The following is a 21,973-nucleotide window of genomic DNA, read 5'->3' on the forward strand; positions in this document are numbered from 1 at the left end:
TGTATCATTTGTCAACAATGAATGATATTCTTCATTCATAGCTGCTTCCCAATGTGGATGGCCTGAAGCTTCTGCAAAAGTGTCAGGATCATGATTTACTGGAGCTTGAGCCAGTAAAGAAGAGGCTCTTTCAAACTGAGAACGTGTACGTCGCTGATCTGTAGGATCACTGGCAAGATCACCTGCTGCATCCCGAGTAGCACGGACCCATCTTGGAAGTTGAGGATCCTGAGAAGGTGGGGGAGGATTATCATCCTCGCTTTCATCATCTGAAGAAGAAATGTTTTCAAAAGTAGAAGAGATAGGAAGAGGTGGCACATCCGCCGGACTAGGCTCGCAGGCCGATTTATTTTCATCAAATTTTACATCTCTTCTAATGATAACATTTTTGGACTTAAATGGAATAAGTCTATAACCTTTTACATCTTCAGAATATCCAACAAAAGTACATTTCTCACTCTTAGGTTCTAAAGCTTTATGCTTTTCATCTGGAATATGGGCCCATGCTTCACTTCCAAACACACGAAAGTGACTTACATCTGGTTTAATGGAACTCCAAGCTTCTTCTGGAGTGATATTCTCTAGAACCTTAGTAGGAGTGCGATTGATTATATAATTTGCACAATTAATTGCTTCGGCCCAAAAACTAAGACTGAGTCCTTTAGATTGCAGCATACAATTAGCCATTTCCTTTAAGGTGCGATTTTTCCTTTCAGCTACACCATTTTGTTGTGGAGTGTATGGAACAGTATGTTGCATTTGAATTCCATTTTCAGTGCAAAAGTTGATGAATGTGTTTTTAACATATTCTCCACCATTATCAGTTCTTAGCTTAAGAATTTGATGTCCAGATTGTTTTTCAACAAAGGCTTTGAAGGCCAAAAATGTGTTAAATACTTCGCTCTTGAGTTTTAAGAAGTATACCCAAGTGCGTCTGGAGAAATCATCAATGAAAGTTAAGAAGTACTTGCAGCCAGAGAATGAAGCAACAGGAAGAGGACCACATAAATCACTGTGCACAAGCTGTAAAGGGGCTGAGGCGTGCCAAGAGGCACGTTTGTCAAAACTGTCCCGATGATGTTTTCCGAGTACACATCCGGAACAAACACCATCTCTGCAAGATACCATAGGAAGACCTGTCACCATATTTTCTATACATAGATGCTGAAGGGAGCGATAGTTTAAGTGACCAAATCGCTCATGCCAAATTTTGCTCACTTCATCATTATGAGCAACAAATACTGAGGGAAGATTTGATGACCCAAAGTTGTGAAACTTATACAACCTTGTGGAATCATCAGCAAGACCAGTAGCTAGAATCTGTTTAGGATCTTTTAGATCCTTGATTACAACATCATGAGGTGAAAATTCAACAATTTTACCTTCACCTGAATGAGTTATCTGATAGACAGATAGAAGGTTGCAGGATAAGGTTGGAACACATAATACATCATTAAACTGACCATTGTCTAGATGAACAGTTCCAGTCCCTACAACATTAAGAGATCTATCATCACCAACATATATATTTTTGGTGTTACAATCATTTAAAGAAGAAAACATGGCTTGGTTTTTGGCCATGTGATAAGAGGCTCCAGAATCAATGAGCCACTCATGAGAATGAGAAGAAGAAGAAGATACATTTAATGCATAACCAGACTGAGATGATTGACAACGACATGCAGAAAGTGCCATTCCGGAAGTTGAAGTTGAAGTAGGCTCCACATGGATGTTATGTTTCTTCATTGCGGCTTCCAAGGCTTCCATCTTCTTAAAGCATTTAGATTCTAAGTGGCCATCTCGATTACAAAAGTTACAATGTCTATCAGTCTTCTTCCATTTGTTTTTATTGGTCTTATCATTTTGCTGAAATGATCTTTCATTTTGAGGCTGAGTTGGTTTAGGACCATTCTTTTGAGGATATGACTTCTTAGGATTCTTTGAATTTGGTTGCTGCTGGGCGGCTAACGCTTTCGTGGAAGAGTTTCCAAGATTAAGAAGACCAAGGTGTAAGAGTTTTTCCTGTTCTCTTATTAAGGAATCACAAAAGGAGTCAAAGGAAGGGGCCTTGTAGTCTTTTCCTTGACAAATGAAAGCTTCCCTTGTAGAATGGAAAGTGGAAACAAATACAGAGTAGGCTGGTCCCAACTTAGTAAGGATGGAATAAATAAGGTTACCATCTTCTTTCTTAACTTTAACACCTTCCAAGAGATATCTAAGGGTCTTGAATTTGGACAAGAAATCTTCAATGCAAGAAAAATTATTAGGATCCAAAGTAAGCAACTCATTTTCAAGTTGATGGGCTCTAATTTCATTTTTAATCCCAAAAACTTTAGCGAGTTTTTCTAATGCTTCATGAGGAGTCTCAAGTTTTGCAATGTGGAATCTAAGATCAGGAGAAATAGACATCCCTATCAAACCACGTGCTTGATCTTGTCTATTTTCCCATTTTGTAGCCTTGTCTTCATCTTTTGGTTTCTTCTCTTGGTCTGTGGCTATTCTGAAGAGACCTTTACTTCTAAGTAAATCTTCCATGTAGGCTACCCATTGGAAGTAGTTAGTGCTGTCAAGAATGACTTGGCATGGACTTTCCATTTTTTAAAAAAAAAACTGAAGCTGAAGATGCTGAAAGTAAGTGTTCCAATGGATAGATCTCGAAAAAATAGGCGGTTTTAAAAAAAACGGCTCTGAAAAAGGCTTCCGGATGAAGAAGTTATGGCTTTTTGAAAAAAAATTGTTGACGTTGCCGGCAAAGTGCGCGAATGTGCGGGATGAAAAAATCCGCCCCTACAAAATGGAGACTTGAACCCAAGACCTCTACTCTCTTAAAATAGCTTTGAACCAATTGATCTATACAAAAAATTTGAGAGAGAGAGAGAGAGAGAGGGGGGGGGCCTCGGTTTGCGTGCTTGCCTTGAGAAAGCTCTTTTTCCCTATAAAACACAAAACACAAAACCCAACACGAATATGCAAAGAAAAACGAACCTTGCGGTTCGAAGTTAGCTTTAGCCAAAAAACTAGAAATTTTTAAAAAAATCTCAAAGTTAGCTTTAGCCGAAAAACTAAATATTTTTCTCAATGTTTCTGATTTTCCGAGATCACACTAAGGTGCAGGGAAAATAGCATACGCATGAGAAAAATCCTTCCTTTCTGTTTCTGATTTGCCCAGATCGCACAGAGTCGCAGGGCAAAGAGCATACGCAGAAATGAAAGGTATAGATCCGGTTAAAAAAAAAGGCTAAATAAACCGAAACCGAAATAAGCAGAGAGAGAATAACAGTAAACTGCAAAAAACACTGTATACCTCCCGATCTGAAAAATGACGCAGCTAGGGCTACCGGAAACCTTTTCGCGTGAAATGAAAGGGGTTCCTCACTGGAACAGATGCTCCGAACGCAACAGAGCAGTCCTCTCGGCCCGAAAGCAGTCAGAAACAACAGATCTAGGAAATGACAGCCGCATGCAGTTCTACCGGCTTCAGATTTGGATCACCAACGGACGCGGCCCTCAAATAGCTCCGATACCATGTAGGAATTTACAGGGTAAGTTCCTCAGAAAGAACACCAAAAGGACACCGCTCACAACCAGATCTCAAATCAATACACCAGTATTTTTGACGTGGTTAAAACCCTCAAAGTGCAAGGAGGGAAACAGTCCACGGCCTGTCCCAACGTGGGTACTACAGGCAATTTATTAATCAAAGAATGAAAATTTACATAAGCTTCTCTCATGCACGGATTACCCGAACAATGACCCTCCATGCGCTTTAAATAGAACTCATGGACCAATCGGGTGTCAAGCCACGGATCAAGTGTCGGTAATACCGAGGTGAGAGTGAACCGTCAGATCACTACATATCGTGACCGTCGGATTGTAAGTTACAAAATGTAGAACGGTAAAGAAAGACACTTTACCTAACTCTATACCTAACTCTATACTAGACCAAGTTGAACTTAACTATATCCCTAACAGGGTCATGATTTTTTATCCACATTAATATTATACTCTTCAAAAATTGCATAACAACAATAACAACAACAACTCATATTACTCGACATGCCATTCTAATAAATCAATTACTAAAGGCTTCGCAAGTACTAATAAAATGAAAAAACTAAATACAAATTGATTTCCACATGCAATTCTAACAAATCAATTGCTAAAGGCTTCACAAGTACTAATAAAATGAAAAAACTAAATACACATTGATTTCCACGTAATGATCTCCATGTAATCAAATGCATTCAAAGCTTCAAATTTTCATCCCATTTAAATATTTTTAATATTATATTAAATATGCTACATTCATCAAATTCTAAACATGTCTTGACTTCGCCACTCCATTAAGCCGCACAAGATAACCCGAGGCCGAGTAGCAGAGCTGAGAATCCATGGATGAACTTTTCAGGGTTCTCCAACAGCTAGGAGATCGGGTTGGTACTAACAACAGGATTTCACAAACACAGACAGACGGGGAGGATCAGCTGGAGGCGAGGTTCCGTGCCTTCATTCCCAATCTACTCCAAGGTTACTTCGACCCTTTCGCCGGTTTTTTCTTCACGAAAATCCTCCTCTAAATCCTCTCAGTTTCAATTTTTTCTAAGTCGCATTCTGTTTTCCTGATTTTCAACTTCAATAAACCCTACACGGGCTCTTACAGCTTGAATGGAATTATTAATTTTTCAGCAAAAGAATGAGAGCTTGCGGGCCATTCCGAAGCTTTTATGTCGCATCGTTTAAAAGTTTCTGGGGACATTTTCAATGGGAAAGCGCACGCCACACTGCCTGTACTGGGCTGGATCATCCCTTTCTTTGCGGAACCGGCTTTTGCGTAAGTTCTTCACAACACCCCAAACCTCCTTTATGTGTAAAGTATAATTCGAAAAAGAAAAACAAAACCCTGAATTGTAATCTTTCACTTCTTAGAATTGTTTTGCTATGTCAAATTTCAAAATTGTAAAAAACTGTTAAATTTATCTATATGTTTATCACATTATGCCCGGCAATTTTAATGGATAAACCACTCCAATCCACACGGGGGATTCCCAGCATTCAAATCAGATTTGGCGATATAAATTTCAGTGAGAGTAGGGGTTTTAAGTGTAAATATATGGACTCTCTTGAAATTGATGCCAAATCGGATATATTGGCTTACTTGCCTATTTAGGGAGAGTTAATTCTGTAACCGTAAACCTGACCATGAGATCCGTTTCTCGTTCCATTCCCGTTGCCATGCTTGTTTCATTCCTGTGGACATTCTTGTTCCTATTGCTATCTTGGCACTACAATACTGCATTACCGTCAATACTACATTACCAATAGATTTAACATCTATAATATGCTAGAATGGGTTTCAACAACTAGGACTTGTTAGCTATCTATGTACAACATTTCATAAGAAGGAAAGAAAATGAAGAGATAAAGGAAGGAGGACCCAAGATGACCCCCCAAGGACAACTTCCTTTACTCCAAGCATATGTCATCACTGAACACTGAAGAACCTTGGTGATGCCAAGGACTTTGTAAAGATATCTGATATTTGTTCTTCAGTAGGTACATATTCCAGGCTGAGAACACCATCTCGAATAAGTTGGCAAATGAAGTGTATATGAATCTCAATGTGTTTTGTCTGTTGATGCTCCACAGGATTTCTAGAAATTTGTATTGCACTTTGATTATCACACAATAAGAGAGTAGGTTGATCTTGCTGAATGCCAAGCTCAAGAATTCAGTATATTGTTGGTTCTCCTGATCTTGTAGGTTTCATTGATTCTGACAGGGTTGGATCAGTGGATAATTGGAAATCCACCTCTCAATTTGTTTTATGTCTTGGATCTGCTCCTATTGCTTGGTCCTGCAAGAAACAATGAGCAATTGCATTATCTACATCAAAAGTTGAGTATAGAGTTGCAGTTCTTGCAAGTCCATAAGTTCTTTGGCTGCGGCAGTTATTGCTTGGTCCGTTGCTGCTTTCCAGTGACTCTGATGAGGATCCTGAGCAAATCTAGATACCAGCCCAACTGCATAGGCAATGTCAGGTCGAGTGTGTGTCAAATAAAGTAGACTGCAACAAGTTGGTGATACAATGTAGGATCCACCTTGGGAGTGGTGCAACTAGTAGTAAGAATAACACCAGACTGAAAAGGAGTAGGTGAAGGCTTACAATTAGCCATGTCAAAACAAATCAAGAGCATATTTTTGCTGGAAGATGGTGATTCCATTTGAAGATTGGTGAACCTGCAAGCCAAGAAAGTAGTGTAGAAGACCAAGATTTGTCATAGCAAACTGTCCCATCAATGCTTCCTTAACATTCTGAATCATAGATGAAGAACTTCCTGTGAGGATCAGATCATCCACATACAGAACTAGAATCAATAAATCAGAGCCCTGTCTCTTAGTGTAGACTGTTGGATCAGAGTGACAACGATTGAATCCCGAGGAATGTAGAAAACTATCCATCTTCTCATACCAATCTCTAGGAGCTTGTTTGAGACCATACAAAGATCGCCTAAGCTTGCAGACAAGTGAAGGATCCTGCACAAAACCAGGAGGTTGCTCCATGTAAATCTCCTCATGTAGATCACCATGCAGAAAAGCACTCTTAACATCCATCTGGTAAACTGACTAGCCTTGGGAGGCTGCAAGAGAAAGCACAAGACAAATAGAATCCATCTTGGCGACAGGAGCGAAAGTCTCAGAATAGTCAATTCCTTCAACCTGTGAAAATCCCTTAGCCACAAGACGTGCCTTATGTTTGTCTACAGATCCATCTGCTGCATATTTGGTTCTATAGACCCACTTGCAACAGACCAACTTGTGTCCCTTTGGAAGAGAAACAAGATCCCAAGTATGATTCTTCATCAAAGAAGAATACTCTTCTGTCATGGCAACTTCCCACTCAGGTTTTCCAACAACATCAGAAAATTGTTGTGGATCCTCTGAAATGGCATGACTTAAAAGGGAGATTCCTTCAGACTGTGGTTGATTTGAGGCTAGATAACTAAAATCAGCTGCATCATAGCCAAATCTATCAGGATGCTTTCTCTTACGAAGACTCCTCCTCAAGGAATTATCCAGAACAAGCTGTGCTCCTGTACAGGTTTTGCTGGTACTGATGGAAGATTTTCTTCTGGCTGAGGAACTTCATTAGAGCTTTCTTCTTCTGCCAAATCTATAAAAGCATCACAATGATTAAAACCATAATCAACAATTAAAGATGAGGTAGTAGGGGAAGAAGATGATCCTGGACTGATATTTTCATCAAAATGAACATCTCTTCAGAACAAAACTTCCTTAGAGTTAGGATCAAAGAGTTGATAAGCTTTCATGTCCTCACAGTAACCAACAAATATCAATTGCTAAATTTTCTTTTCCATGTCTTTGCATTTTTCATCTGGAATTAATGCCCAAGCAGGATTACCAAATACCTTGAAAGAAGATACATCAGGTTTCTCATGTGTCCAAGCTTCCATTGGAGTCATATTTTGAACTGCCTTATGAGGCATCCTGTTTTGAATGTAATTAGCACAATTAATTGCTTCAGCCCAAAAATCAGGGGCCAAGTTCTTGGAATGAATCATGCAATTAGCCACACCATATTGCTGAGGGGCATATGGAACAAAATGTTGATGAAGAATGCCATGTTCTTTGCAAAGATTTTGAAATGCCTTTTCCCCCCATTATCTGTGCGTAGCTTTTTAATGGAGCATGAAGATTGTTTCTCAAGAAGAGCTTTGAATGTCTTGAAGGTTGCAAAGACTTCACTCTTGTGCTTGAGAAAATACAGCCAAGAGTACCGTGAAAAATCATCAATAAAAGTTAATGCATATTTGGCCCCTAAAAAAGGAGTTGAAAATGTCATTAGATCACTATGCACCAACTCAAGAGGTGCTTTTGCCCTTGAGGTTTTCCCTTTAGGAAAGGGATCTTGGTGTTGTTTGCCAAGGCACAACCTGTACATGCTCCATCAATGCATGAAAGCTTAGGAAGATCTGAAACCAAATTTTGAGTGTACATTTGCTGCAAATATCTATAATTGAGATGACCAAATCTTTCATGCCAAAGCTTACTCAATGAATCAGCATGAGCTATAAAAGAAGAAGCAGAGGAAGGCTCGAAGCAGACAAACTTATATAATCTAGAGGCATGATCAACTTGTCCAATAGCAAGAACAACTGCAGGATCATGTAGTTCTCTAATGACTACTTCATTTGGAGAAAACTCTACAATTTTCCCATTACCAGAATGACAAATCTGATAAATGGACAATAAATTTGCAGAAATTTCAGGGACTAGGAGCACATTGTTAATGCACCCATGTGTCATCTGTACAGTGCCTGATCCCAAGACTTCAAGTTGTGTAGAGTCACCAACTACAATTTGTGAGATGTTGCTATGAGATGTAGAGGGAAGCAAGTCTTGACAAGGAGTCATATGATGTGAAGCTCCTGAATCAAGTATCCAATTGTCTGTACATTTACATATGGCTTGGGCTGATAGAGCATGTCCCTTGCCTATTGAAATATTGTGCTTCTTCATGGCCTCTTCTAAGGCATTCAACTTTATCCAACATCTTGCTTCAATATGCCCTTGTTTGCTACAAAAAGTACAAATTTCATCTGTTTTGGTCTTCTTTTCTTTTTTTGTTTTTCTTTGAGGAGGATTCTTCATTCTTAGAAACTGGAGGAGAAGACTTAGTATTCTGCTTAGGCTTGGAGGGAGACTCACAAGCTTGTGCATAATTTTTCTTTGGTTGAAACCGAGCTTTGTGCTTACCTTTGGAGTTATGAGCCACCAAAGCTTGATTTGAAGAGCTAGAGAGAACATCTAGTTGCTTGAGCTTAGATTGTTCTTGTATGAGACAATCACAAAATATCTCAAAGCTGGGCATTTGAAATTTGTCACCAAGGGCATCCCTTGATGCATAGAAGGTAGATGCAAAAACCTGAAAATGACCCTTTAATTTTGACAAAATCAAGAAAATACATTCAACATCTTTTTTCTCCTTGCCACATGCTTTTAATTGAGACAACAAAGACTTGAATTGAGCCAGATACTCCTCAATAGAGGCATGTTCATCAGGTACTAGGGCTGATAATTTAGTTTCCAATTCTAATGCATGGAACTCATTGATACCTCCAAATACAAAAGCTAGTTTTTCCCAACTTTCTTTGGGAGTTTCACATTCTTCAAGATGAAATAATAGGTTGTCTGAAACATGCAACCCAATCAGCCCCATTGCTTCATCTAGTTTGTTCTTGTAGGCAAATTTTCAACTTCTTTTGTAAAATTTGGCTGGTTTTCACTTAATGTTTGCCACAACCCCTTAGATTGTAGCAATTGTTGCATTTTTCTTTTCCAGGTATGATAATTGTATGGAGTAAGTAACTCTATTATCCTTAACTCTGCCATAATATCAAAACTCAAAATTTACAACTACTGCAGAATGCCAAAAAATTTGCCCAAACTTGTTTTTACGCCAGTAAAAAAAAATGCCAAGAAATGCCAATAATATTTGCCCAGATTCTCCTTTTTACCCCAGTGAATAATTTTTGCCCAATTCTTCTTTTACCCAGCGAAGAAAGAGTCCAATGATTTTGAGGTTTTCTTTTTAACCCAGAGGGATTTGCCCAAAAAAATCTAAAGAATTTCAAAATAATTTTAATGAGGGCCCAAACAAGTTAAATTAAAAAAAAAACTTTTACCCATACGCTTTCCTCCTCTAAAATTTGCGGGCAAACTTTCTCCTTTTTTGAAAGCCAAAACAACACATTCATAAATTCCTTTCTCTGTTTCTAAATACCCTTTCTCCTTTTTATAAAAAATCACTGGCAAAATTAAAAAACGGGCAAATTAATTATGGCAAATTTTGTCAAATATGATTGGAGCCTTTGAGAACTTACATTAAATTCATAGATTCGAGGCTTCAACAACTTCCATGCTCATCTTTGGCGGCTTCAAGCGCTGAATAGGAAACTACAAAGCCCAATAGATCTAGATCCAAAACTAGTTCTTAAAAACTTTAAAACAGATCTCAGAAAAGATGAGAAGGGAGCTCGCAGAATCGCTCTGATACCATGTAAGAGTATTCTATTACTCATAATGTTGCGTTAATGTACATAGAAAGCCTCCATTATTATATAGCAATGGAGGAGGCCCAGTGTCGGTTAAGAATAACTACGACAACTGGTACATGCAAGTCCCTATGTGAACTTACAATTCACCATACTCAGCTTGTAGGGAAATGAAGTGTTAGAAAAGCCAACTCTAACAATCTGCATTTCAATGCATTGGTCTGCTGATCAGTGATGTGTGACTAAATGCATTACCTGCCTATTAATGAAATATAAGATGCATTTTCCCAGTAAAAATGACATTTTTAATTTCGGCCTTTGTCAAAGAGGATTAACGGGGAATCTTTCGCTATCTCACCCATGCTCAAGCTGTCATCTTTATTTGTTGGGATTAACATTGCATGCCTCTTATTGAATGTGAATTCCATACTATGCAGAGGTCGACATGATTTTGTTTTTGAGACGACGGCCACTTTGTTGTCCCTGCTTAGTACAGGAGATTGTGTTTCTACCTGCAGTTTTTTTTGGATGCCATGTTGGTGATCAAAGGTAACTTTAGAAAGATGCGCCAGAGTATATTTTTCTCATGCGTACGATCCCGTTTCATTAAATTCTGTTGTTGATCATGGATTCCTATTCTGGAAGATGGACTTGATGCTATTATCCTGTGTCAGACCTTTTATCTGTTGCACTTAGAGTTAATGGAGGAATATAATGTTCTGGATTATATAGAACTCATGAGAATATCTTAGATTATGTAAAACTCTCCAGATTGTGTTGAACTGGAGTCTTGAATGTTTTAGAGTATGTTAAACTCATTGTGTTCATTATCAGTCACTTGCAGTTAAGTAGATGAGTCAGTTACAGTTGAGTAGGTTTTATTTTCCTTTATAAGGAAAGTTACAGTTGAGTAGGTTTTATTTTCATCTATAAGGAAACCCGGTCATATATTGTGCAATTAGTTTTGGACATTGCCCTGGATTAATAAAATCTCGTGTGTTTGATCAGATTTCTGTTTTGGTTCTTTATTTAAGTTGGTATCAGAGCCTGTGCAGGGAGCCTGTGTAAAGAGTGTTCAGCAGAGCCTGTGCGTGGATTGAGCCTGCGAAGTCCGTCGAACGTGGAAGCTGGTTTAAGTCGGTCAGAAGGTGTGAGGTCTGCGTAAAGGAATTGAAGTCCTTTTGGTGTGCGTCAAATTATCTGAATTCTTTCGAATTTATATATATTTTAGCAGAGAGAAAAGTTGACATGAGGCTGTTGAAGGTTGCCACATGCAATTTGAATCAATGGGCTATGGATTTCGAGTCCAATCTGCAACATATCAAGGCTTCCATACAGAAGGCCAAAGCTTCTGGGGCAACGGTTAGAGTGGGTCCAGAGCTTGAAATCACTGGCTATGGCTGTGAGGATCACTTTTTGGAACCAGACACCATCACTCACGCGTGGGAATGCCTGAAGGATATTTTGGCAGAAGACTTGACTAAAGGCATACTTTGCAACATTGGTATGCCAGTAGAACTATCTGGTGTTCGTTATAATTGCCAGGTCTTTTGTCTAAATCAAAAGATACTTATGATTCGTCCAAAGTTATGGCTTGCCAATGATGGAAACTATAGGGAATTGCGATGGTTTTCTGCTTGGAAGCATCGTCATCAACTTGTGGAGTATCATCTTCCTTCCATTATTGCAGATGCAGTTTCACAAAAAACAGCGCCTTTTGGGGATGGATATCTTTCATTTATTGACACAAATATTGCTGCTGAAACTTGTGAAGAACTTTTCACACCAGATGCCCCTCATATTGGTCTTGCTTTGAGTGGAGTGGAAGTGTTTACAAATGGAAGTGGAAGTCATCACCAACTTAGGAAGCTGAATACACGTCTAGAGCTAATTCAAAGTGGCACTTATAAATCTGGAGGTGTCTATATATACAGCAATCAACAAGGTTGTGATGGGGGTCGCCTTTATTATGATGGTTGTGCATGTATTGCTGTCAATGGTGATATTGTTGCTCAAGGATCTCAATTTTCCCTTCATGATGTTGAGGTTGTAACAGCATTGGTAGACTTGGATGCTGTTCTAAGTTACAGGGGAGCAATTAGCAGCTTAAGAGAACAAGCAGCTTGTGCATCTTCAGTTCCCTCAGTTAGAGTGGATTTCAAGTTGTGTAATATGAAGGAGAATCTTAGAATTTTCCCGTCCTTGCCTATTAAGGTTAGGTATCATGCTCCAGAAGAGGAAATAGCTTTGGGTCCTGGATGCTGGCTTTGGGATTATCTGCGGAGGAGTGGAGCATCTGGCTATTTATTACCACTCTCAGGAGGAGCAGACAGTTCATCTGTAGCAGCTATTGTTGGATGCATGTGCCAGCTTGTAATCAACGCTATAGCTGAGGGAGATGAAGTAGTCAAGTCTGACGCCATACGTATTGGTCAATACACAAATGGAGATTTCCCAACTGATAGTAAAGAATTTGCCAAACGTATATTTTACACAGTTTTCATGGGCTCTGAAAATAGTTCAGAAACAACTCGTGAGCGAGCAAAGAAGTTATCTAATGAGATTGGTTCATGGCATCTTGATGTTAAAATTGACACTGTAGTGTCGTCACTAATCTCCCTGTTTTGCTCACTAACAGGCAAAACTCCCCAGTATAAGGTTGATGGAGGAACAAATGCAGAAAATCTGGCTTTGCAGAACATTCAATCTCGTGTGCGGATGGTGATAGCATTTCTATTGGCATCCCTTATGCCATGGGTTCAAACCAAAGCCAGTTTTTTTCTTGTCCTAGGGAGTTCTAATGTTGATGAGGGCTTGCGGGGGTACTTAACAAAGTATGACTGCAGCTCAGCAGATATAAATCCAATTGGAAGTGTAAGCAAACAGGACCTTCGAAGGTTTCTACGCTGGGCTGCAGTTAATCTTGGGTACCCATCTTTGGTAGAAATTGAAGCTGCTCCACCCACTGCAGAACTTGAGCCAATACGTTCAAACTATTCCCAGTTGGATGAAGCAGATATGGGCATGACTTACGAGGAACTATCGATGTATGGGAGGCTTCGCAAAATTTTCCGTTGTGGTCCCGTGTCAATGTTTCAGCACCTTTGTCATAGATGGTGTGGCCGTTTGACTCCAGCAGAAGTTGCAGTAAAAGTCAAATATTTTTTCCGATATTATTCTGCAAATCGGCATAAGATGACAACCTTGACACCTTCATACCATGCTGAGAGTTATTCTCCTGAGGACAACCGGTTTGATCTTCGACAGTTTCTCTATAATACACGTTGGCCTTGGCAGTTTCGGAAAATAGATGAACTTGTACTTCAAGATCAGGTTAACAATGGCACTTCTATCACATGTAATGGTCCAACAGAAGCAGAAATTGCCAGTTACCATGGCTCTGGTATGGGTGTACCAGCAGCAAATTCAGCAAACCCATACTCTGGGATTTAATTGTACGAGTTAGACACATTGAGTTTTACAATTTGTTCTCGTCTATTTCAGCTCTTTATCTTGAATTGTATGATATTAGTGGGGACATTTAAACAATCTATTACTCAACTATATGATGTTGATCCTAAAGTTACGTCTCTGTCCTATCAAAGACAATTTCTTTTCTGTAATATGTGAATAGTCATTAAGTAATTTTTTTGGTTTGATCATTGCGCCAAAAGGCGCTTTCCAACTCAATATAGAAAAAATGTTGTAATTTCATATGCTATGTAAACATTTTAACTAGGTAAAAAAACAATTTTAAAACAATTTTTTTTTTCAAAGTGTGGCATCATTTGATGCAACTGAATCCAGCGTCACAGTTTTTACTGCTTTATTATAACATGCTTTCGCATGTCCTTTTCTAAAGTTTATAGCTGCAGCTCTCCAACACCTTTCTGTGACCTTCCTACTTTCTCCGCCAGACAGTGTGGGTATTCTAATTGATATTACAGGAGGGGCACACGCTGGCAGCCATTAGCTTCTTGGATGTTGAACTTGCTGAGTAGATGCCTTGTCGAAACGAGGCTTCAAGTAAAAGGTCTTATTATCTCGTCATTCATGTGTGCATCTTATAGTTTACTTGCTTACGGAGACGGTGCATTATAAAGGGCAAGCTTTGCTCCCATTCAATAAAGATGTAAATCAACAAGTATTGATTCATGCAATGTGTTCTCTTTGACTCGTGTTAATTTCTTTGTTGGAGTGGATGCGTTAATCTTCCATGTTCTAATACTAGCGAATAAAATGATGGTTTAGCCTTTTATAATGGGAAGATTATGTTTCAGCTCAATTGAATATATGAGCATGCTTCTTATGCAGTTTTTTCATTATTTTCCAATGAAGGCTTGTTTTGACTTTGTACATTTAGCATCATCATCACTGGACGCAGGAATAATTCTTATCGATAGGCTGTCGGCTGGTTCATTCAATGATATCTACTGCTTATTATTATTATTTTTTAGATTTTGTACATTTAATAATATTTATTTATTATTATTATTTTTTTGGAAAATTTGTTTGTGGCTAAATTAGCAAACCTTAATCTCGAAAACATAGAGGAGAATTGAACCTCTAATCTCCTATTAAAAAATAATACTTTAGCAATAAAAACTCAATCAATTAAACTAACCATCAAAGCTTCAATTGTATTTATCTTATTTCACAACCAAGAACATTTCACAAGAGTGAACATTTTTCCTCTGGGTATTTCATCAAACAAAAAGTCTGAATTTCCACTACTTTAGTCTGTGTGAAGACCTTGATCTAAATTTATGTTATAAAACAGTTTCGTATATTACGTTTTTTCTTGTAGTTTGATTTATCCAAGCAAATAGTCACATGAAATATATTGAATGCGATATTTCACTACAGATCACTCAAGGAAACCCTTTTTTTATTGATGCTACAGTTCCTCGTACGTCTCTTATTCAAAATTTTATTACTGTGTAAATGTGTTCGGAACTCCAATGCTTCAAGCCTTTTTCATGACTATCACTATCACCATGGAATGGTTCATGTTTGAATTTTACGATGTTAGAAGCATGTTAAGATACTTATTTATTATTTTTATTGCAGGTAGGTGATATACACATTCCATATCGCCATTGACCATTTATAAATCAGTTATTTGATCTAAAATTAAACACGAAAGGGAAAAACATTGCAGGTAGGTGATATACACATTCCATATCGCCATTGACCATTTATAAATCAGTTATTTGATCTAAAATTAAACACGAAAGGGAAAAACACGATTTAATTCTATTTTTTTGAACTGTGATTAGTTCATTGCATTGAGGTCTTATTGTGTAATGATGGTTAAGATGTGTAGGACATACTTATTCCAATTTCTCGTAATACTGGTAAAACTGATATGATTGTTGAAGAAGGTGAAGGCCACTTGGAACATCGCTGACATACAACCATTGTCATCGCTTTTGCTGTTGGAATTTATTGTCGAGTGCAAACTTAAACACAATGATTTAATGTTCTATGACTGATGGTTTGGTTTATTTGATTCAATAACAAAAAAATGGAGTTTGAAAAGAAGCAATAATAAAGGGGGCATATAGTATTGGTGGACGATAGCGACTGATGTAATGTTGGGGGTGTGTATTTTTGTATAGACATCTATTCATTCATTGGCATTTATTCATTCTCCCTACCCTCCATCGCTGATGTTTTCTCAGAATGGCTTTGCAATCTTTGCCTATCATGTCATATCATCAAACAACATTTTTTGGGGGTAAAACTATGTCGTTTTAGCGCAACATCATTTAATGCTATTCTACACACAAAGATCTTTTCAACGGTGCAAGAAACGCGTCAATCAGAGTCCATATGCAAAAGTTATGCCACTTAGAAGTTGACTTTCCTGTTTTTACACCTATAGTTTGGGAGGATGTCGCATCAGCGGCCATTATTCATGGAAAAGGTGTTGAAAAATGTAACTAGGTTCGGTCTTCATTAAATATTTTTGAGTTACAATGAATTGTATTTATCAAAGGAATAAAAAAGAAGTTATTATTATTATTATTATGACTTATTAAAACATGAGTTTCATGCTTGGGTCATAATGTTTTAGCTCAGAGTCCCCATTGTGCACTTCTAGGATTTATTCTGAGTCATGAGAGTCATTGTCCATTTAAAGAGACCCTTCTTGGGCTTTTGAATCATGTAAAAAGAATTAATATTCAGTGAAATATGTTATTTGTCCCCTCCACACCAAGTCGGCCTCAAGGAGATCAAGTTGGCCTCAAACTGGGTAATTCAACCTCACCAGAAGCCTGTATATTAGAGTAGTTTGAATTCATTTGGAGCATTCACTCTCTTACACACAAGTTCGATATCCAGAAGAAAGAGTTGGAAAAGTGCGAAGTAAGGAAGGAGGGCTAAAGGAGTGCGAAGTTGGAGAAAGAGGAAGAAAAAGAGAAAATTGAAATTTTGGGCTATCTCTCTCTCTCGTGTGGATTCCTCTAGGAGATCGAAGTCTCTCTTGTCAAGTCGAAGTTGCTGTTGTTGTTGCTACCAGTTGTTGGGTTGAAGCTGTTGTTGTTAGGTCGAAGTTGCTATTGAAGGGTTATCATCTGCAAGAAGGAAGAAAGCGCTGACTTGGTGTGGAGGAAGTCTGGGTCTAGGTCAAGAGTCTTGGATTATCTCAAGGAGTTATTAAGGAAGAGTTGTTGACTGAGTTTTCCCCTAGATAAAGGTTTTTCCTTGACTATTTGCCTATATCTGGTGTCTGTGATCTTTGTGCTATTGTTTTGGTAATTACTTGATGAACTAAAAGGTAAAAGAAGAACATAAAGATAAAAGAATCACAAGTAATTATCTATATAAGAAAATCTTTCTGCCTTTTTGATTTTCTAACATGGTATCGAAGCTAAGGTGAAGAAGGAAAAAGACAGTTTAAGGATCTATTGAAAGAAGTCTAAGAAACCTCAAAAGGATTGAGCAAGGGATCATATAAGGAGATCTTATAAGGAAAGAAGCTTACTACCTTTAAGGACAATGTCTAACACAATAAAGGGAGAGAACAAATTAGAAGGAGCATCAAATTACAAGTCATGGAAGAAGATAATTGATCTCATTCTTGAAAAGAACAAAGTCTTGGATTTGGTCAAAGTAAAAGTGAAGAAACCTACCGAAGGATCTAGTGATGCAGATAAAGTGAAGTATAGAGACTCAAAAATATTGGCTATGACACTGATAGTAAAAGGTATAAAGGACAATCTTGTCCCATACATTTCCAACATAGACCATGCTCAAGAAATGTATGAAGCTTTATCAAAATTGTTCACTATCAAGAACATTGATCAAGTAGCAAGTCTTAAGAATGAATTAAGGACTACAAAAATGACAAAAGATGAGACTGTGGCTTCTTTCTTTGTAAGGATAGCTAGAATTATAGATGCCCTTCTAGCCATTGATGATATTGTATCGGAAAAAGAGCCAGTGATTACTGCATAGTGAGATTGCCACATACATGGAGTGCTTTTGCTTCAGGACTCAACAACTGGAAAAAAACTCCATTATTTGAACAATTATGGAATGCTTGCAACCAAGAAGAGATGAGAATCTCATTAGTAACCAACAATGAAGAAGATCAAGTTTCAAATGCATACTCCATTTATCACAAGAAAGGAAACTTCAAGAAGTCAAAAGGGCCAAGAAGGAAGGTAGACGTGTCCAAAATAGAATGCTAGCAATGTCATAGAAGTGATTGTCCCGACAATCCGAAGAATAAGAAAAGAAACAGGGACCAAGGTAATGTTGTTGAAGATAAATCTCCAAACAAGAATAAAGCTGAAGAACTAGATATAATATACTTACACTACTAAGTCTTTTGCTCTAAGTTTTAATTGTTTCATTTTTTATTTCTAGTATTTGTAGGTTTAACATATTTTGGAAAACATGTGTGAATTGTTTTTATAAGGTTATAGGTATCCCTCGCGCTTGGAGGGAGCCTTCACTAACTTCCAAAGATAAATATCTTATTCCTTGTATTACCTGTTCATTTTTGGTTTTCCTTACTTATCTAAGTTTGTTTGCATTAAATGTTAATCACATTTATATTCATATTTTTCCTTGTTTAGGAAAGGCTTGTTGAATACTCAAGGATTATGAAAGGACTCACAAGACAAAGAACTAGAATTACAAGGTTTGTTAAACAAAATGTATGCCTTAGGCTTTAAGTTTTTCTCTCTTCATGATAAAGGTATATTCATTCTTGATTAACTATTCCACAGTACTAACATTATTGTGTCTAGCTCTCTTGAATCATAAATATTCTTGATTGGGTGATTTATCATTAGATAAATCTACCCTCCTCATATATTTGATTATTCTTGTGGAGCCCTAAAAAGGTTGTAAAAACCCTAACTTAAGGGTATGTCGATGATAATGTGTGAAACCCTAGCCTACTTAGGGCTATTGATGAAGTCTAAAGAAAATATCTGATGCTTTGATGATGTCATGTTTGGGGTTTTGGTATGGCTATGAAAACTCTAACTTGTTAGGGTTGAATGGCGATGTCTGAAATCCCAAACCTTTGAAATATTAGGGTTTGCTGTGTTAGGCATTGAAACCCTAGATCGTTAGGGTTTGGTAGGGTGTATAAGCAAGACTCTTATTTTTGATAATGTCACAGGAATGAAATCCTAGGTATATGTGTTTGTCTGATTGAAACCCTAGTCTGATAAAGTTCGTTATATGTCTAACTTTAATATATTGATATTTGTGTCTTTGGGTTTGACTAGCACATATTATGAATATGCTAGTAGATGATGATGAAATCCTAGAGATATGTGTTGACCTAATTATTGATGGTCATTAGTCTTAGGGTTTGGAACTAAGCCCTAGTCTAAGTTTGATACTCTAGGATGATAGTGTTTGTGAATTCTAGGATTTTGTAGCTAAACCTTAGTGGAAGTTCAATTCTCTAATATATGATGTCAATATGATAATCTTAGATTTATGAAAGATCGTTGAAATCTAAAATTGAGTTGTGATTGGTTTTGATTGTTGAAGCTTAATGGCTCATGTATGAAATCTAGAATCTTACACTAAATTCTAGTGGAAGTCTAACATATGAGTTCTAAAGATGTTGGATGCATTATAGAACTATATTCATTTGAAATGTTTATGAGGACAACTCAGTTGATTTGATACAACAAAGCTGCATCTTTACAAAATTAGTGCGTGGACCTGTGGGTTATGGGCCCACGTATACATCAGAAGCATTATAATTGGCGGACTTCACAATGAAACCTGACCAATCAACCAACAATGAACGATCTTGATGGCCGAAAATCAACAAGGTTTTAATCCCGTTGTATAAATCCTTATCGCGTCTGAGTCAAATGCTAACCTGCGCGCACTTTCGGAAGTGATATGCATCCTATTACCATTAAACTGAGGGTCTGATCATTTTAAACCTTTACAAAACTTAAAGAACCTCGGCTTAATAAAGGGTTAGCGCTTAATATCTGCCATTCCTCTTCCGTCATTATTATCCGTCGATCAGGGCGATCCAACGGTTTCCGTTGTGCTGTTCAATCGACTCCAGTTTTGATTGAACACCTCTCATCCGTTGATCTGTTCTTAATCCAATGACTCTCTCGTTTGCTTATCGATGAAATTGTGTTACAACACACATTTATCTCTGCCATACTTGTTTAAGGCGAAGTTCATAGGAACTTCGTCCTTTACACTCGTACACACATATTTATCAACTTATGGTAAAGAACAATACATAAACCATACATAGACACACAAAATATGGATAACACACATATTTCAATTATATACAGAACTTATTTACAAGCTAAGGCCTCACGGCCCGAACTCACAAATTGCCCTGTGGCTACATTGTGTACTCTCTCTCTCTCTTCCACACAACACAAACTCTTTTATATAGGAAATTACAAAGGCGTGGATCATCTAGGATCCACGATTTCCTCCCATAAATCGCTCAATCATACCCCTAAATCTCTCTATATGCATACATGGCAGATAATTACATTTAATCAAGCCTTCTAGAGACTTATCAATTCCATCAATTTAGCTCTGTTTAAACAGAATTTGCCCCGGTTTACAATGATTGTCCACATTTCCTCTTTCACAGCTTTGGATTCTGATTTTAATGAAGGGTGCTTGGATGCTCCTGCATCAGACTCCCAAGGCACAAAAATTTATGACCTCCTGGTCATATGCTTCCTTCATCCCTTAGCAATTCTACCCACATCCTCTGTGGAATTGCCTTTATGATCTTTCGTAACAACATTCGTGAGCTGCAACAAAACCTCTGCAGTAACAAGTATCCTTCTCGCTACATGATACCTCACCAAGCTTCTCTCCTCTGAGCATAGTCTTTCGGCATCTCTCTGGTTCTCTTCTCTAGAACCATATGAGCACTCCTTGCTCTAGGTTGCTGCAATCTTCTCAATTTATTCTGCCGCTATCTGTACGACAATATAAAGATCATAAACTCTCCAACCTTCAACATAATTGTACCTCCTCCTTTTGCACGCAGAATCTTATTTTGCTTTGATACCAACATGATCACAGCTCAGTTGCTTTGATACAACAAAGCTGCATCTTTACAAAATTAGCACGTGGACCTTTGGGTTATGGGCCCACGTATACATCGGAAGCATTATAATTGGCAGACTTCACAACAAAACCCGACCAATCAACCAACAATGAATGGTCTTGATGGTCGGAACTCAACGAGGTTTTAATCCTGTTGTGATGCAGGAGCATCCTGCTCCGAAAAGCCATTGCATAGGGTCTTGTGTTTCAAGGGACCTGATTCCCTAAAGAGTGATTAAGTATTTATTTTCCTATGTTTTTATGAGGGTTGTATAATAGTGAGGATATTGTAATGAAATCTTCTCGTTAAGAGATATTTCAAGAATAGTGTGTGAGTTAGAGGAACTAGGAGTTAGTTTCATGATTTTAGGGATTAGATTAGGATATTTAGGATTCAGGTGAAATTATTCAAGGTATGAACCAAAATTGGTTAAAAGAATCCTTTGGGGTATAATTTGTAAGCCTCGAAGGCTTAAAAGAGTTAGCTAGTGAGAGAGTTAGTGGACAGGAGGGTTGGATTGTGAGCCTACGGGCATTGAAACGAGAAAGAGCCACTTATATAGACCATGTAAAGGCAGATTAGTCCAAAGCTAGATTGTAAAACAGATTTTTATTTGTATATGTACATTTGTTTAATGAATGAGGAAATTGAATTCATTGTGACTGTGTGTGTCATTCCTTTTATGTGCGAAGTGATCCATAATTGCGAATTTATGGATTCTGTGTGATAAACCATGATGAATGAATTCAAGTTGAATTTCTGAAAGTCTTTCTGAGCGACAAAAGACTTAAAGGTTGGGTAGAATCTGTGTGATTCCAGTTTGGATTTAATAGATGTATGTATAGGTCAAGTAAAGAACGAATTACGAAATCTAGAAGAAGGGAAATAATACAAAGAGTATTATGTATTCTAGTTCGAAGTGGTGTTAAAGAAACATAGGTATAGTTGCAAGGTAGAGTAAAGAAATTAGAGAAGTTTCGGCAAACTGTTTCTAAGTGGAGAAAGGAGTTGGCGGAGTTGAACTTGGTAAAAAGTCAATCTGAAGGTGAGAAGGAAATTTAGTGGAAGCGCCAAGTTTAGTGGAAGAGTGGAACCACGACGAAGTGAAATTGTGATTAAGCGGATTTCAGAGTGAGCGGAATCTTGAGCGGAGGAATAGATCTGGATTGTCAGATCGACAGATTTGTTAGATTGACGGTGATTAGCAACTGTGGGGGATAGGAGTGTACAGATGTCTTGATCGTGGTTGAAGCCCCACACTAAATCCTAGTCGTCGATCTCATTTTCAAACGCTTACGTCACAGTCAACTGC

General features: G+C 37.8%; 1 protein-coding gene across 3 annotated transcripts; it reads left to right on the top strand.

Moving 5' to 3' along the window:
- The first annotated feature begins 4,310 nt into the window (after window positions 1–4,310).
- On the top strand, window positions 4,311–13,730 carry LOC149244957 (glutamine-dependent NAD(+) synthetase-like). Of its 3 annotated transcripts, none has more exons than XM_089457641.1 (3): window positions 4,311–4,527; window positions 4,687–4,831; window positions 11,082–13,730. In XM_089457641.1, exon 3 carries the CDS (start codon window positions 11,322–11,324, stop codon window positions 13,524–13,526), a length of 2,205 nt encoding a protein of 734 aa, XP_089313767.1. In that variant the 5' UTR covers window positions 4,311–4,527; window positions 4,687–4,831; window positions 11,082–11,321; the 3' UTR covers window positions 13,527–13,730. The 3 variants fall into 3 exon arrangements, with proteins under 3 accessions (XP_089313767.1, XP_089313766.1, XP_089313765.1); XM_089457640.1 differs by having other exon boundaries at window positions 11,118–13,730; XM_089457639.1 differs by having other exon boundaries at window positions 11,129–13,730.
- Window positions 13,731–21,973: the final 8,243 nt, after the last annotated feature.

The sequence above is a fragment of the Pinus tabuliformis genome, chromosome 7 (assembly GCF_031772625.1).
Source record: "Pinus tabuliformis cultivar Carrire ecotype Pingquan chromosome 7, CPIR1, whole genome shotgun sequence".
In the NCBI taxonomy this organism is placed as follows: domain Eukaryota; kingdom Viridiplantae; phylum Streptophyta; class Pinopsida; order Pinales; family Pinaceae; genus Pinus; species Pinus tabuliformis.

Excerpts from the sequence above, each read along its gene's own strand:
- LOC149244957 (XM_089457641.1), top strand. The coding sequence starts at position 11,322 with ATGAGGCTGTTGAAGGTTGCCACATGCAATTTGAATCAATGGGCTATG.